This window comes from Plecotus auritus (genome assembly GCF_963455305.1).
Source record: "Plecotus auritus genome assembly, chromosome: 9".
In the NCBI taxonomy this organism is placed as follows: domain Eukaryota; kingdom Metazoa; phylum Chordata; class Mammalia; order Chiroptera; family Vespertilionidae; genus Plecotus; species Plecotus auritus.
The window spans coordinates 32,308,154-32,327,288 of NC_137783.1; the positions used below are offsets into that span (position 1 = coordinate 32,308,154).

At 36.7% G+C, this 19,135-nt stretch overlaps 1 protein-coding gene and 1 pseudogene across 2 annotated transcripts in view; both read right to left on the minus strand.

Moving 5' to 3' along the window:
- PCDH15 (protocadherin related 15) overlaps positions 1 to 19,135 on the minus strand; it is a gene marked incomplete at its 3' end in the record, with an annotated part of 1,266,261 nt that overhangs the window by 231,675 nt on the left and 1,015,451 nt on the right. Inside the window, exons 20-21 of the mRNA XM_080641959.1 lie at positions 10,500 to 10,579; positions 3,168 to 3,261 (exon numbers count right to left, since the gene is read on the minus strand). Coding sequence (XP_080498085.1) covers positions 3,168 to 3,261; positions 10,500 to 10,579 — 174 coding nt within the window. The remainder of the gene's footprint in view (positions 1 to 3,167; positions 3,262 to 10,499; positions 10,580 to 19,135) is intronic.
- Positions 4,534 to 4,995, minus strand: LOC308257705 (nuclear transport factor 2-like; annotated as a pseudogene). The gene has a single exon. The product of its transcript is annotated as a nuclear transport factor 2-like (transcript).

Below are 19,135 nucleotides of genomic sequence, written 5' to 3' on the forward strand. Positions count from 1 at the left end.
CTGTTGACTAATGAGTTTGCCGACCACTGTCCTAGAGTATTAATAAAATTATAACCATAAATATAATAATGTTTGCCCAGATTTTCTAATGAAATGTCTTTTTAGTTCATATTTATGAACTTAGTTTAGCTTTAGAGTAAATTATGTACAAAAGCTTCCTAAAAAAGGAAGTGAAATGTATATTCCCTCAAAATGCATTTGGGAGTTATCCTATATATTATTATAAATAAATTTGGTAAAATATAACTACTTAAAATACTTGCATATAAAACATAAAATTTTCAATCAAAGTCTATTTCAGCTAAAATGTAAAATATTGGAATAAAGAATAGTAGCAGCTTTGTTAAGAAATTTGCAACTTCATAAATTTGCAAGTAATTTTAAATAAATGTAAATAATTATTAAAATTCACAAAATATTATTTTATTTGTAATCATAAAACAAAAGAAATCTAAATATTAACAGGTATGTATTACATGAGATATTTAATTTACATGAATAGATTTTTAAAACTATTATTGACAAACTAAATTTAGGAAAAAGGGAAAAAATGTAAGAATGTCATATAAAATTTCTTCAATGTTGTCTACAAAAAATTAGCAATGACCAGCTGAATATTAGCTCTCTTCTTCCCTAAACTCTTTTGGGGGGTGGTAAGGGTCGGGGTATCTCATGATAAAATTTTCAAATTATATCTTCATAATCTGTTTCACACATAGTGCTGGTCATCATTTTGATTTAAGAAAAGTCCATCCATATGGTGTCTGTGCTCATTACATATCTTTCTTGAGACCCAGGATTTTTAAGGTGAATGGGTTAATTTCACTATAATTTTGCAAAGGATATGTTTAAATGTTTAAATAAGAAAAAATGTTATGACAATGTGAGAATATTATCATTCTGCAATCACTTTTCTTTCTTTTTTTTTTTTTTTTTTTTTTTTAGGAACCCACACTATGTGCCCACAAGTAAGTCCATGCATAAAATTATATGAATAATAAAATTTACTGAAGAAGTTTTTGTTTGAAATCAAATATTTCTTTCTCTATTGATACTATCTCACTATAAACTTTTGAAAATAAATAAATAAACCTGCTAAAAAGAATCAGAATTTTAAAAGTGAATGAGACCTTAGTGATTATAAGAATATAAAAATTAGGAACTAGAAATGCTAAGTAACCTAGCCAAGGGGAATTGAAATACACAAATAACTGGAAAAAAATGTTCTAGAAGGAACTAAACTACTAATTTTAACCCCGAACTTATTTTCAGTTTTTAATGTGGACAAAACCAAAATTAGCACATTGAGACTATGCCTGATATTCTAATACACCATTTTTAAACTGTTCTTTTGTCAAAGAAATTTTACTTTTAAGATCAGGCTTAAAAGGCCCCAGCTAATATCTCAAAGCTTCTATTACAATCTTTTTTTCTATCCTAATGGCTGACCTGTATGCTCCTTATTAATTTTACTTCACTCTAATTATATCCCTTATTCTATGCTGAATAAATAATTCCTCCTCCTCTTTAGAATTGTTCCCTCAGTTATTTCCTAGCCAAGTTACCCATTAAACTTTCATCATAAATCAAGTTCTTCAATTATTTTCTTCTCAAGTTTCTCACTGATTTTGCTATATATGTTTACCACAGACACACTATGTTAATCAAGGGTATTGCATAAATATAAATAATTCTTAGATTTCATTTTTCTTCACATCTAATATCTAAGTACCTTCTATTGACCCCACTATTTACTAAAACTGTTCTGTAAATTATATTTTCCATATTAGCTGTTTATCTAATGTTTGAAAAATGACAACTAGCTTATAATTGGCAAATTATAATTACCAAATTTAATTATCTCTATTTTTCTGATTTTTAACTAAGGTGATAACACATTCCAGGTGTAAATTTGATATGTTTTTATCATGGTGAAATTTTCTCAGCAATCAGCCTCAAGTAAGTGTGAGAAGATCATTACATGGTCCCAAACAATTTATCATATTGATCAAATAAGTCATTTCAAGAAAACGGTAGATTTGTTACTATTTGAATTGGGTAATTCTTGCCTATATACCTATACTGAATTTGAAATTATTTCCAGAGGACAGTGCTGAGTGGGTCTAGACACACTTGATAAAAGAAACACACACAGCTGGCTGGTGTGGCTCAGTGGTTGAGCATCGACCTATGAACCAGGAGGTCACAGTTCGATTCCTGGTCAGGGCTCATGTCTGGGTTGTGAGCTCGATCCCCAGTGTGGGGCATGCAGGAGGTAGCCAATCAATGATTGTCTCTCATCATTGATGTTTCTGTCTTTCCTCTCCCTTCCTTTCTGAAATAAATAAAATATATATATTTTAAAAAGAAACACACACACACAAAACCACCTTCCCCACCCCCAACGACAAAAAACTGTGGCATAGAAATGGTGAAAAAATAGTCTAAAGATTTGTTGCCAAAAACTGAAATGTTACCATGTTTAAAAATCAGAATAGCGGTGGTTGTGCCTGGCACTGTTTAAAGAATACAGTTGAATTATCTTAAAACAATTCAGAATGACTCAACTATTTACTCTTAAAACTAATTTTAGAGCACAGAGAAAATAAAATTTATCGTCTCTAGATTTTAGGGTCCCTTTAAACAACTTCAATCATCAAGGATTAGTACAGATTCTGAGTGCTGCTTACAAATCCACCGTGGAATCAATTTGTTTTCCTAAGTGCTTCAAGGCATGTATCCACAAATTCCTTTTTAACACTTCACCCCACAAAGTGACATTAAAGGAAAGAGGTTCCAACATAGTAAAATTCCCGAAGTGCTGTGCTGTTGCTGATGGACACAAATGAATACTTCCTAGACTACATTAGATTTCATGTTCCCCATAAATTGGGTAAGAATGTCAAACACAAGTATCTATTCTGTCAGGTCAAAAGTTGTTTTACACCATAACAGATTAAGAGTATAGGTTCACTTATTAGTAAAGGAGCCTACTGGAGAAAAGAGCACCTTGAGTAATTATAATAGTTGCTCCAGATTAAAAAAAAGAGAGAGAGATTTATTCATGAATTCGTGAGAGTGATACATTTTTTTAGAACGTAAAACAACAAGGTTCTCTCAGTTTCTTTAATACTATTTTTAAAACCCTTTCCCAGGAGAGTACTCACCCCATCTGGCCTGCCATCATGTGCAGTGACGATTAGAATGTAGCGATCGGTGCTTTCCCTGTCCAGTGCTTTCCCTAAGGTTAGAATCCCAGTACTAGTGACAGAGAAAACAAACAAACAAATAAGACAGAAAGGAATTTTACCACAGGGGAGTCTTCCTGCTATCCTGAACTATTTTTGCTATGTTTTTCCCCTTCATCAAACACATCTCAAGTATATAAGATGTGTGATTCTAAGATTCATGTTGAAAATCATAAGTCTTATAAGGTTGTTGAATTTCTTAGCAAGAATGAAAAATTACCAAACCAAATGACATAATTTTAACTCAGCTACTTTTACTGTGATAGTGCAATTTAAGCAATTAACACCACATATGGTCGTGGGGTATAGAAAGTCAACACCAATGAATCAAAATCAGAGTCTCTGTTACTGTTGTTGTTGATATAGATTTAATAAATGCTCTGAACATATGGCATGGTTATGAAAACACTGCCTCTGCCTCTTGTACATTTTTAAAATGTTTTATCGAAATAATTGTAAACCAATTACTAGAGTAGTTCATAACACTCAGGTTTGGATCAACTTTCCGCACCACACATGGTTCAGATAATCTCATTCTAAAATGACATTCAGAGAAAAGTATGATATTTATTGCTTCTGAGACTTATTTGCAAGTAATTTAAGAAATAGGAAATCTGAAAACCTAGCCACAGAATAATAAAATAAAGAAGAAAACTGAGATTTTGTTTTTCATACCCCCCTCAGTTTAAAGATCAAGACTCTCTATATTCTTTCTTATACAATGAATTAAAAAAAACACTAGAAATTTATATAATATTTCCATTTAGAGCCATGTTATATGTAAATAGCAAATTTTTCATGGGTCTGTGAATATCATGGAGATAGTCCCCTGCTTAAGATAACATGTGCCCGTGTCCCATTGTAGTAGGCAGTGGCAGGTTATTTTGGAGAGAAAGAAGGAAAGAAAGAATAGCTCGTGTCTTTTTGTATTCATTGCTGAAAGAGTATTTAGGAGTTTACAAAAGCATTCTTTCATGAATTCCATAAACAACTGGTAGGGAAGAGTCTTCTTTTTAAAAAAAAAACTATTAAGATAATTTTTGTGGTTTTATTGTATCATGAGGCATTGAGACATCTGAACAAATCATTATCTGGACTGTGAGGCAGCTGCTTTCTCCTTTACTACTTTGGGTTACTAGAGCAACTTGTCAGTGGGTTAAAAAGAAAAAAGACAACATTTTACATTATTCAAGTCTTTCTAAAGCATGTGCTGGAAGAACACAAGTTTCTCATGGCAGATGTAACTAGTCTAGCCTCCAAACATCATGCACACAGCGCACTGTGGCTATTCCCACCATAGCTCTGCGCCTTCGTGTGATGTTTGGAGTATCTGGAGGAGTGTGAATAGTATGGGGAAGAGGAAAGAGCATGAGTGCCTGGCTGGGAGGCGAGCAATGAAGTTGTGCAGGGCAAGCCTTAACATGTCTTTGGTGCAAACCCAAGCATTACAGATGTTCTTTAATAGGAACATCTGGTGGAACACATGATGCTCTTCACCAGCCACAAGCTGGCCCAAACCATGCTGATGATGCAGCTATCTGGCGTAGGCTGATGATCCTGCATCGTGATTTCTGCTGGATTTTCTGGAAGGGAAGGCTGGACATCTCCACAATGACAGTGTTCCCCTGGAATGGCTATCCTTCCCATGTAAGGCATGATGTGTCAAGGCTTTGTTGTTATCAAATGACTGGTAGGAATGTTGAATGAAGCTGCATCCAGTTTGCTCCGAAATTGGCTTGACTCCCATTCTGGAGTGTCAATGGGGTGTTATAATGTTATGGTCATAAGGAAACCCCTTTAATGTGTGAAATGTGTGCTGTGTGGAGACCCCGATACTCTGTAACTTCCAAAATGTTATAAACATGGTGAACGCCCCACTATCTTGATGTGAACACCCTAAGCCAGTGGTCGGCAAACTCATTAGTCAACAGAGTAGCAAACTGCGACTCACGAGCCGCAGTTTGCCGACCACTGCCCTAAGCCCTTAAAGTGTAAACGCCCTGCTCCTAGCATAAGGTACACCTCTGGCCCACACCGATAAGACACAAGTTGTTTACTACCGGCTATATAAGCTCTGGACCTTCTTCAGTCCACGTCTCCTGCCTGATAGAGGAGGACTCCACATCACTCAGCGAGACAAGCCCCTGCCTGCTCTGCTGTGTGAGCCTGAACCAACTGTGGCCGCATGTCTGTCTCTGTTTTCGTCGTCCTTCCTTCAGTGTGCATCGCTGGGGGGCCTTTGCCGGAGCCTAGGACCCACTAGGAATAGGTAAATAAACCTTGTGTGATTGCATACTAACTCTGTCTTGTGTGTTCATGTGTTCCGGTTTGGCTCAACTGTCTAGACATTGAAGTACCAGGGAATAGGCTCCAGGGGTGGGCAAACTTTTTGACTCGAGGGCCACAATGGGTTCTTAAACTGGACCGGAGGGCCGGAACAAAAGCATGGATGGAGTGTTTGTGTGAACTAATATAAATTCAAAGTAAAGGAGCGGAGGGGAGAGCAAGAGAACCGGCTAGAACAGCCGGATCCGGCCCGCGGGCTGTAGTTTGCCCACGGCTGGAATAGGCTGTTATTGGTGACCCCTGGTCACCTGAGTATGTCCCACTAAATCTAGGCAGATAATGAATTAATTGGGGCATAATTGGGACATGGGGCGTCTTTGACACAGGAGGGGCTGGCACAATGGTGGCAGCCACAGTGGCAGCCAGCATGGTGTGTGGACTCTTTCTAACAATGAGATTGAAGTTATAGAACAGGATACATTGGGCTACATTTATAGATTCAGTAAACCTTGTACGTATATATATTAAATACATGTAAGAATCACTTCTGACTGAACATCAATAATAGTGCTACTTAAAATTTACAGTATTGAAAATGTATTGCAAAGAGGGATGTCAGTGAAAATGGTTAAGTAGGAAGCTCTAAGAGATAGATGATCTCTCCACAAAAACATTGAAAAAATGAAGAAGAAAGGGTCAGAACCAACTTTGATAGAACTCTGGAGAACAGTCAAAGGTTGCCAGCAACCAAATAAAGGCAGAGTCAAGAAAAAGGCAACTTAAAAAATGGTGGGCAAGCTCTGTGGCATTTACACTTGTCCTTGTCTCCACGCCTTGTCCTGGGGTAGTCTTGAAGATGGCAGTCACCATTCCCACTGTGACACTCTGGTCCCCATTTCTGGAGGGAGCAGAGCTATCCTTGTTCCCAAAGAATTGTGTTTGTCTATCCAACTAATCTGGAGGCTGTCCTAAAATGTAATACAGGCTTTCTTTGTTTTATCTAACTCAGAACTCACTCAAGACAGAAAAGCAGTGGGCATTTTGGGAAAACATTATATAAGGAAAGGATAACCTGACACCACCTGAGGCAAAAGATACAGCTGAGGCATAGAAAGAGCTCTAAAAGCGAGGGGGTGGGAGGGGAGAGGACTAGGTAAAGAGTCTCTTGGGAAATTCGGGCTTTCAAAACTGCTCATGTATCCTGGGGAATAGAATAAAATTGTCCAGAAATAAACCCATACATCTGTGATCAATTAGTTTTCAACAAAGATGCCAAGATCATTCAATAGGGAAAATGGTGCTGAGGCGATGGGAAATGGTAAAACTATGAAATTGCACTATTTTACACCATATGTGAAAATTAAGTCAAAATGAAACAATAATCTAAATATAAGTGCTCAAACCATAAAACACTTAGAGAAAAACATATAGGGGAGAATCTTAATGATTCTGGATTTGACAATGGATGTGCAAATATGGCATCAAAAGCATGAACAGCCAAAGGCAAAAAAAAAAAATGTATGCAATCATCACAGGGATCTGCCCTATACTCACTGTTGAAGGAGAGCAAAGTTTGTTGCCCCAAAATATGCCTTGTTGGGTATTGATTATTTTAAGCTGGTTATTTTTTAGAAACAAATGACTTAGGAAGAAACTTTGACCTTCCTCCTAACTCCCTAAAATAATTTAGATAGAGGACCTGCTCCAGGAAGGCAGATGCCATCACAGGTAACTATAGTTTAATATGAATTAGTGTGTGATAGACACAGGAAGGTCCTAGCAAGGTCCGTTTGCTCAAAGTCCTCCTTGTGCCCATTATTAGGTTAGAGTTGATATTTGTTTACTAAACACTTGCTTTCCCATTTCCATGTGAATTACCTTCTACCACCTGAAGTCCCAAACAACTATCCCACCCTCTTCCCCATTGCTTAAGATGGCATACAAACCTCAACTGCCTAATTGGTCATCAGGCCCTATATTCTTACGGAATCTCTATATGTACTTCCATAATTAAATTTAAATTTGGTTATATTCTCCTTTTAATTTGTCTCATGGCAATTTAATTCTTAGACCAGCCAGAAGAACTAAGAAGGGAATAGGAAAATTTTCTATTCCCTAACACTGTTCTAGAATCATTTTGTATTTAAGGAGATGACTGTTTGAATTGACCTAAGAGCTATAGCATTAACTTGTAGTGAGTTTAGTCAAAGGGGATGTTGTATTGACATCTTTCACAGCTTAAAGAACTTCTGTGACCCCACCTAGGTGTCTCTGGTTTCAACAGCAGAGATGAGAAGTAGAGAAATGGTTGCTAGGGTACCAGAACAAGTGGAGAATTTCTTTTGTGAAATGGATGGCTCATCAGATTTCACAACCAGTAGCTGTAAATCCTTCAGCACCAGAGGAAAAACACAGGAATATAAATTTTTAAGAGAGAGAAAGTGTAAGAAAGAAAGACCTGGGCTTCCTGATTACCAGGGCAGGTGAAATATTCACGGTTGTCTCTCTTTTAAATAGTTTTATTAATGTAAAATTCACATATCATAGCATTCACCCAGTTAGAGTATACAATTCAATATATTTTAGTATATTTGCAGAGTTGCCAAACCATCACCACAATCAATTTTAGAACATCTTCATCACTGTATCCATTAGCAGTCACTCCCCTCTCTCCCCCACCCCCAGCTTCAGGCAAATACTCTTCTACTTTCTGTCTTTATAGGTTTGCCTCTTCTGGACATTTCACACTAATGAAATCATATGTGGTCTTTTGAATGACTTCTTTCACTTAGCATGATGTTCTTAAGTTTCATCCATGCTGCAGCATGTTTCAGGGCTTCATTCTCCTTTATTAACCAATAATATTACATGGTGTGGATATACATTTTATGAATCCATCCATCTGTAGATAGTGCATTTGGGTTGTTCCATATTTTGCTATTGTAAATGATTTTAATTCTGTTATGAACGTTGTGCAGCTTTTTGTGTGAGTGCATGTTTTTATTTCTCTTGAGTCTATATGAGTGAAATTGCCGGGTTATATGATAACTCTGTTTACCATTTAGAGAACTGACAAGTTGTTTTGCAGAGTGCACATTTTACATTCCTCCAGAAACATATGAAGATTCTGACAGCTCCACATCCTCACCTTTACTTGTTCTTTCCTTTCCTTTTCATTATAGCCATTCTAAGTGGGTGTGAAATGGTATCTCATGATTTTAATTTACATTTCCCTAATGACTAGTTATTACAAGCACAGTTTCATCTGTTTATTCGTCATTGATATATCTTCTTTGGAGAAGTGTTTATTCACGTTCTTGTCTGTTTTTATTTAGATTAATTCTGTTTATTTTTGAGTTTTAATAGTTTTTAATATATTCTTGATATATGTCCCTATCATACACATTTTTTGAAAATAATTTCTCTCAATCTGTGGGCTGTCTTTCACTTTCTTGATGGTATACTTTGAAGCACATTTTTTTTTCTTTTCAAATTTTGATGAAATCCAACTTATCAGTCTTCGCATTAATCACTTGTGCTTTTGTGGCATATCTAAGAGAGCATTGCCTAGTCCAAACCTTATATATTTACTTCTGTATTTTCTTTTAAGAGTTATGTAATTTTATCTCTTATATTTACGTCTATCCACTTTGAGTTAATTTTTGTGAATAGTCTGAGGTACAGATTCAACTTAATTCTTTTGCATGCTGTGCCAGCTTCATTAGTTGAAAAGATCATTCTTTCCTGATTGGATTGCCTGGGCCCTTTGTTTCTGGAAATCAATTGGCCATAAATGTTAGGAGTTATTTCTGGGCCCTTAAGCTTTATCCTTAATAATTTATACATCTATTCTTAAATCAGTACCACATAGGCTTGATTACTGTTAAAGTGCCTCTATTGACTTTTTTTCTTTATTTAATGATGATTTTAAGTTATAGCTAATTTATGATTTGTATGTACTGATAGGGCAAAATTCAAAACAGTTGTCTTTCCATTTTTAAGTGGACATTTTTTTCATCTGTAAAATCTGAAGTCTGGAAAATCCAGTTTTTAGATATATTGGCTCATGGTTGTAACGTCCTACTCAATGTGAAATTGCAACTATTCATCACAAGACTAAGTGACCACATATGATTTCCTTGATTTGACATCATGACCAATGTTTCTGAGACTGAAGCAATGTGTGGCTCATTTGTCAAAATTTTCTTTTATAATCACGGGGTAAGTTTAGGTTTCCATTCTTTCAGGGAGTAAAACCACTCAAGACCGCACAGAAAACACCAGACAGGCAGCAAGTATAGCTCTTGAACAACCAGCCACATGTGACAACAGAACAGCTACTTTCCTATTACAGAAGAAAGTGAATGATCTCTCCACAAACCTCAATCCTTTCTTAATGCCTGCTACCAGTTTTCTCAATGGTTATAGTTAACATTGTCTTTGATATGTTCAAGAGAGGTGAGTAGAATGACACTTATATAGACCCCTAAGGAACTTATCATAGACATGCAATATTTTTGCATTAACATTTTTAGAATATGCCTACATTATTCACAAGTTGAATGAGGGACTTTGCTGGTACCTTAAATTTGTTTGAATTTAAAGTGCTTTGTTTTACAAAATTCCCTTTCAATGAATAATTTACACTTTATAGAAATGTCGTTGTTATTATGAGTAGCTGACAATGTCAAAGGGATCTAATTAATGCCAGGTTATTCCTGCAAATAAAATGTTTCCACCTCAGTGGATTTTACCTAGTGAAAATGTTTTAAATAAATAGTCTCCTGGGTAAAATTTCTGGATTCAGAATTGCCAACCCCTCCCCAGCTTATTAATACTCCTAGAAAAATTCTAAAGTAAACTACAAACTGCTGAAAGCCTTTAATTAGAAGTCTGTTCTCTTACTACTAGTAAATGGTTTAACATTTAAAAAATAAATAAATTCAGAAATCATTTTCAACTTACGTTTCTGAAAGATTGAAAACTCGCTGAGGATCTCCATTCTCAATGGCATATGTTATTGGGTCTCCCTCTCGATCAGTCGCCTTCAGAGAGAAAACATAATTCAATTAACAACTAATTGATATGGCTCCTATTCAGTATAGTGTAATATAGAAACTTGAAACTAACAGTACAGAATATCCATGACTAATAGCATAAAGATTAAAAATGAGCTAATGGCAAATATAAAATAAAGAATTTCATATATGATCCCAGAATTTCTGTCATTTTATCTCATTTGAAAGTCATAATAGTGAATAAGAAAAATAAATTCTAAACTCATACATAATCTTACCTGGTGGGGAAACACAGTAGTGATTATCCTAAGGTTTATGTATTTAATTTTGCCTGGGTCTATAATTTATATGAATGTATTAAACTCTACATAAGTGTTTACATGCAGAGAGATTATTTAACACACTTTTTTAATATTTTTCTACTCAGAATATATAAAGTCAGGAAAGCATAATAGAGCCAGACAGCTTGAATTTAAAACCAGGCTCCACTTAGTGTGTGATTATTTCTCAGTTTCTTCACTGACAAAATGAAATGCATAATAATATAAAAGTTAATAGATATTAGGAGGTTTAACTGAAACAATCTATGCCAAGGCACACAGGCTGGCATCTGCCACATTCTAAGTTTCCAATAAATATTATCCTGCCTCCCCCTTCCTCCTGTCACTCAAGTCAGAGAAGATTAAAACCTATAGCTTCTCACTTTGAGTTCTGAGTTTCTCTTACCCAGAATAAAGACACACACTCTACTTTGTGGCACTGGAGAAGGGAATTTGATCTAAAATCTAAAGCATTCAATAATTTCCTTTTCCAATGAGTCCTTAAAAAAAATATATCCTATATGATAAAGAGCTAATATGCTAATTAGACCGAACAGCAGAGCAACTGTCCGGATGACCTTCCAGATGAAACCAGGGCTGTGAGGGCAGGGCTGTGAGGACTGAACCCCTTGCATGAATTCCGTGCATTGGGCCTCTGGTAGATGATATAAAAAGGATGTAAGAGGGATCTACCTAAGTATGACTAGGGAGAGAGGATGTATCTGAGAAATGGCTAGAAGAATTTTATTTACAGGTTACTGGCCCGGCAGACGCTTGTGAACTCCCATGTCCACAACAGCAGGCGCTATTTCCACTGGTAGATCAGATGGTTTTGACGTGCATTATTACATAGCCCTGGTCATAAAACAACTCTATCAGCTACCACAATGAATGGATGGCCAGAAGTCTCTCCCGGACTACTAAAACCTGAGTCCTGAACAACTGAATAAGAACAGATAATATTTACAAGGTGCCAGGTTCTATGGGAGAAGCTTTGCTGAATTATTTAATCTGTGCCTCACAAAAGTGCCTTCTCCATGAACACTTCCTTCACAAGGCTTCCAAAACAACAGATTCATCTGCTTGTAATTCTACCTTATTGGCTACTTCTTGTTTTCCTTTGCTGATTTCTCCTTGGACCTCCCTCAGTCACTTTATCCAATTGTATAACTTTATTTATACACCGAAGATCCTCATATTTCTAAACCCACCCTTTCCTCTGAATTTCAGACATATCCAATTGCTTACTTTCATTGCCAATTAAATTATAAGCATACCCAATTTAAAAATGTTAAAACTCCCAAATCCTCTCTCCCACTCTTCCCCTCATCAAGAAAACAACCAGCTGATTTCAGTCTTCATGATCTCAGTAAATAGCAGTCACTACATCCTCCTACTTGCTCAGACTTCATCTCTTGACCTTAGGTGATCATTCTTTTTTTTTTTTTTAATATATTTTATTGATTTTTTACAGAGAGGAAGGGAGAGGGATAGAGAGTTAGAAACATCAATGAGAGAGAAACATCGATCAGCTGCCTCCTGCACACCTCCCACTGGGGATGTGCCCGCAACCAAGGTACATGCCCTTGACCGGAATCGAACCCGGGACCCTTCAGTCCGCAGGCCGACGCTCTATCCACTGAGCCAAACTGGTTTCGGCATTAGGTGATCATTCTTACTATCGAGTGTAACCCATCAGCAAATCTCATTGGATCTGTCTTTAAAATATTTGCAGTATCTGAACTCATTCCCTACTACCATCTTTCTCATGAATTATGGCAACAGCCATCTTACTAGTGGCCTTTCTCCCTTACACACTCATGTAGTCAAATTCTAATTACGCTGAAAAAATAACAAAAATCTTCTCCCAAGCCAAGATTTTATTTCTTTTGGGTAAGGCTATTGTCTTATCTCTCTCTCGCTCACGCTCACACACACACACACACCAAATGGAATAAAATAAAATAGTAAGGTACAATGAAATAACAAACCCCCTATGGTTTAGATCTAAATCTAAAATTTTTAATTTCATTAAGTAAATTACAATAAAATTTTTAGAGTAGGGAGTAAGAAACAAAATAATTTTTTAAAGCACACAAAATAAGATTGATAGTAGATGCTTTATATTTTCCTTGTTTCTTGTTATTTGTCAGAAAAGTGTGTGCAAAAATAAATGAAACTGCAAATAATAATAATGTTTGAAAAGACACAGAACTATGCTATATCTGGAGACTGTGTTTTATCATTAAAAAGCTCACATTAAATTATTTGTTGTTTTTCTCTGTCATTTTTACCTGTCAGATTGCTATAGATACTGTCATTTCTGTGTGTTTGCTTATTGGCATGTGGCTTTTTTTGAGAGAGACAGTTTATTGTTTTGTGTTTTCATAAATGCCAGAAGAAATAGATTCTGAAGCACGATAGCTTTGTGCAAATACTTTTAAGTCCAGATTAAGGCTGATCCTTTCTTAACAGGTCTACTCTAATATTTATTCCTTTTGTGGGATGAGGTCACTTTGATTGTGGTGTCATTTTATGTATATAAGTCCTTATTTTGTTATGTTACTAAAATAATAATAGAGAAGAATTCTTAGAGGATTCTCAATTTTTCCCTAGCCAAATTAATTGCTTCCACCTCTGAGATACTTTAAAGTATTTCTTTAGTTTTATTTGATGGTTTAAATGTCAGGCTTTTAAGGATTATGGGAGCCAATAATTTTCCTACTTGATTCTCATGTGAGGTTATGCCCATATTGGAAGCTTTGAAGACCCAGGATTTAGAAGGAAATCCTCATTTGATTGTTTTCTTTCTTTTATCCTCTTAGGCAATTCTTTGTTGTTATTTCAGGATCTGTGGCAAATGGTGTAGTAATTAGAGAAGATTCATAATTGTTCAGTCAACTAAGCAAGGGGAAATGATGTTATCTGGCTCAGAGTTCTTAAATCTATCCATTACAAGTGTTAGCTCTAGTACAAATACCATATATATCTACTTGCCAATATTTAAAGGGAGAAATAAAACATAAAACAAATAATTGGAGAAATCAGCAGAAGCAAGGATTCTTGGAGTATTATGATTTGATCATGTGCATATATGTGTCCTAAAACACATTTGTAAAATCATTAAAATTTTTTTTTTTCTAATTACGGTTCTAGCCAGCCTTCTCTAAATGATGGACAGAAATTTATATATGATATTGAGTAGTGAATCTTCAAGTTAAAATTAGAGACTATATTTGCATGCCTTTTCTCATTTAAGTCTCATAATAACCTGATAGGTGAATGCGAAATACACAATATTTCAATTATATTACTTTTCTGACACCATTCCAATTAGAGTTCTTTATAATATTCTTAATTGGAAAATACATATTTTTTTTATTTAGAGATAATAGTAACTGTTTCATTTTTAGAAAGCAGAGTATAGTGGAGTTTTTTGTTTTGTACTTCCCATAATATAACTTAAGAATCACTTATCCTTAATACAAAAACATTCCTATATTTTTATTTTCATCAGTCAGGTAAAATCTGAGCCCTTCACTGAAGGTCTGAGAGAAGTACGGTAGCACTCATCCTCCCTGCATTTTACTGGGAAGGCTCTGGAGTCGGCCATGTGGTTCCAGCCCTGGCTGTTCTATCTCCTCTCAGGATAGATACCTACCTACAAAATGAAGATAATAACAGTAACACCTATATTCACTCACTAATCCAATAAACATTTATTGAACATCTTTACTGTGTTAAACACAGGGCTTCACAAATAAACAACAGAAAAAAAAAATCTTCCTTTGTGCAGTTTATATTGTAGTAGGAAAAGAAAAAAAAAATGAAGTTTATAGTTTCAGATTCAAAAAAGCATTATTAAAATATAAAATAATTCAGGAAGGACAGATGCGGGGGGGAGGGAGGGGGCAGAGTAAGGGTTTTCACTTATTTACAGACTATCAGGAAAATGTGAAAATGTGGCAAACACTTATAAAAGGTGAGAGAGCAAGACACATGGGGAAGGGCTTTCTAGGCAGGGGGCTTGGCAAGCGAAAAGGCCATGGGGTAGAGACCTGCCCAGGGAATTGAGCCACAGCAGCAACCAGCTCCTGTTGTATTTAGCCTCAGATAAACAACCCGAGGTCATGACTGAATGAAGCTCACTTGGAACAGCTAGCAGTAATGGAATTTAGTCACTGGTGTGCTGACACACGTTTAGCAACATGATAAATTAAGACAAAGCTGGTTTCCCTTTCTTTTTGCTTGAGGGACAAAAACTATCTTTAGAGATCAAAGCAACTACTCTTTCTAGGATGCTCCACCAAATTAATCACTGCATCTAAATGGAAGCCACCCATTTTTCAGAACCACCAATACGGACATAAAAGTATTAAGCAGTGTGCTTAGACACTGTTAAGTAGGAATTTTGCTCAAGAAACAAATCTTCACTAATCTAATATTCTGCTCATGTTAAAGACAAATGCAGCCATCAAATACCACCAGGTAGCGTGCACTCTATACACAGAATGATTCTACACATTTCACAGGACATTAAGACAAAGTGCCTGCCCTTAGGGATTCTAACACAGATAAAAATCAATAGGTTTAGATAACCTTTTCTCTTCTCACTTAGGCAAACAAGTTCTGATTTATGTTATTAAACTACCTGAGAGCAAGTACTGAAGTTCAGTGTAGCAGAATTTCCCAAAGCGTGGATGGGTATCCCTGGTAATAAATTGTTGGCCCTTTAACAAAATGTTAATGTCTAATAATATATTTTAATATGAATTACTGTGTACATTTTTTGGCAAGTAGTGTTTTTGTCATTTATGATTCTGATATAAAATTTCCTTTTTGAAATCTATTTATGTAAAAATGTCAGTTTATTCAATTTTATAAAATATGTCAAGTATTATGAAAAATAACATGCAAATATAACAGATTTGAAACATGGAAATGCAGCTAATATAGAATGACACTATAATACATGAGAGTACCCTAAAACCTTAAATTCCATCCCTCTGTTATGACTCATGTTGCTACTTTATTCCTTCTCCCTCTTTCCTATATGGTTATTTAACACTTTCTCCTCAGGTTTCCAACTTATCGTACTCCATCTTTATCCTTAGTTAGTGACCCTAACTACTGTTTAACTCAGATAATTGAAGCAATTTTCCAAAAGCTTTCAGGATATATGTTCTCTTGGGTCTTCATTCCTGGTTCTTCTGCCTCCTCAGTACCTTAAAATCAATATTTGATTACCTTCCACATTCATTTGCTTAAGAATGTCATCAAATCTCAAAGTTTTAAACAGTACTTAAATGCTCAAAACTGCAAATGCCTATTTCTAGCCCACACCGCTTTCCCAGTTCATTCCCAACTGTCTACTTGACAGCCTTTATTACATGTTAAAAAGATATTTCAAATTAAATATGTACAAAATTGACTTACTCCTCCTTCAACCTTCTTTTTATTCAGGTTAATGGAAATTCAATCCTTCCAGTCATTCAGGCTATATTTTACTAGCCATTTTCAATTTCTATCTTCTTCTCTATATCCCATCATCAACAAATCCTTAGTTTCTACCTATCTGTAATAATAAAAGCGTAATATGCTAATTAGACTTGACGTCCTTCCAGGATGAAGCTGGGGCTGCAGCCACGGGATCAAGGCAGCCGCTGCAAGGGAGGGATCCAGGCAGCCGCGACTGCGAAGGCCTACTCTTGCACAAATTTCGTGCATTGGGCCTCTAGTAAAATATAACAAGACTGAATCCACTTGTCACCATCTCCAGAATATCACTCTAGGCTTTGTCTTGTCTACTAAAATAGCTCCATAACTAATTCCTATAATTTCTCATATGTCTCCACTACAGACTATTTTTCAAAAGAATTCATAGATTCTTTTTTTTTTTTTAGAGCTGGGAATGATTTTTATTTATTTAAATCAGGGGTCCTCAAACTTTTTAAACAGGGGGCCAGTTCACTGTCCCTCAGACCGTTGGAGGGCTGGACTATAGTTTAAAAAAAAACAAACTCTGAACAAATTCCTATGTGCACTATGGGCCCGGGACGAGTCGGCTGCTAAGCAGGACAGGCAGTGGCACCCGGCGGGCTGGATAAATGTCCTCGGCAGGCCGCATGTGGCCCGCGGGCCATAGTTTGAGGACCCCTGATTTAAATCTTTATTGTTGAAAATATTACATTAAGTCCCCCTGCCCCCCTTCCCCCCTATTAATACCTTCTAGCCTGCCCCTGGTCCTGACCCCAGCCTTCACCACCCTCTTATCTGTTAAATTTTAAGTCTATGCTACCTACTCAAATTCTTCCATTAGTACTTAATTTCACTTAGAGAAGTTATCTTCACACCTCCAACATTACTGATATCATTTCTATGATTTTTCTCCTCCCTTTCTTTACTGCAGTGACACTAGTATTTTTTAAAATATATTTTATTGATATTTTCCAGAGAGGAAGGGAGAGGGATAGAGAGTTAGAAACATCGATGAGAGAGAAGCATTGATCAGCTGCCTCCTGCACACTCCCCACTGGGTATGTGCCCGCAACCAAGGTACATGCCCTTGACCGGAATCGAACCTGGGACCCTTGAGTCCGCAGGCCGATGCTCTAGTCTCTAAGCCAAACTTGTTAAGGCGCCACTAGTACTTTTTATTCTCCCTCAAATACACTAGGAAGGCCTGAACTTCAGAGCCATTGCACTTGCACCCGATAGACTCTTCCCCAGATACCCACATGGCTCATCCTCTCACAATCTTCAACTCTTCGCTAATGGCTGCCGAGTGAAAGTGTCACTGATCAAAGTGCAATTCCTACCTATGCTCTCTAGTTTCTCTCTTGCATATTTTCCACATGGAATCCATCAACTTCCAAATTCTGTATAACTCACTGTTATATTCTGTTATATTTCTCCTCCTAACTACTACTACTAGCATGCAAGCTCCATGAGGCGAATCTGTTGTCCATTTTTGCTACTGATATGCCTTAGTGCTTATAGTTAGGGCCTGCCTTTGCACTTCCTACAACTGAGAGGGTAAATTCATTGTAACGAAGGAAAAACAGTGAACCAGGTTTGTCTTGTGTTTTAATCAATTATATTTAAATTTGATTTGGTCTTCCTCTTACATACTTCATATGTATCTCTCTCAATTTGTTCTAATCTTGTGAGAGAAAAGAGTAAGGGGTGTCTGTATGTGAGTGCGTGTGTGTATGTGTGTGTGTATATATATTTGTGTCTGTCTCTTAGTTTTATTCTACATCTTAATAATAAATGTCCTATTTCACAACATACATTGAAGGGGTTTTGCAAGCCTTTCATTAAGGCCAACTAATATTTCTGTTATCTTTACATTAAATACTAGATTTGCTTATTGCATTAATAAATGTTACACATGAGTGATAACTGCTGAAAAGAGTGGTTAAAGCTAATGTGGATTATATAAACAAAGTATAAGAACAAGAGAGTCCTTTATCATTTGGAATGGTGCCCAAAGTTGATTTCACAAAAGTATGGGTTCAACCTAATGATTAAGATTTCCTTATTGCCTGAGATGAACTATAACATTAATTGAGTTCTATCTCTAAAATACTGTGAATTTTGAGAAAAAAAAAATGGCGGTGGAATAGACAGACGTGTCCTGAGCCTTGTCCCGGAGCAGATAGAAAGAACAGCTGAGGGTCGCATGGGGAGTGTCTGTTGGTGAGTTAAGGGACAGCTATACTCCAGAAGAAGGTGGGGGACTGCTGGACGGGGCTCCCCTGACCTGCCAGCCCCCACTGCTGCTGGGTTCCCTCCTGGAGTGACTGGCTCGGACTCAGAGACCATACAATCTTGAAGGGGAAAGTGGATGTTATCAGAAGCCTGAAAATATACAACTGTGGCACTCACCGAACAGCTGCGAACCCCAGAGCACCGGTCCCCAATTGGTGCAAATACACGGATTCAGAGGAGCTCTACACTCCACCATGGAAAGGTCAGATTTCGCCTGGGATAAGGTGAGATCTCTGGTCCCAGCAGGACAGAGAAACGCATGCACTGTGGGAGCTGGAGGACTGGGGAAGTCTGTGCCTAGAAAAATCCATGGCTGTTGGGGCTGGCGTGATCTGTGAATCTGGAAAGGGGTCCTCAGAGCAGCTAACAGAGGGGATCTCTAAAAAGCAACCCATTTTGATCTGACGCAGAAGGACAACCTAAAAATTTTAAAAGTGTGGCGGCTGCTTGGACATGGGGCGGGGAGGGGGGGTGGGGACGGGGGAGGAAG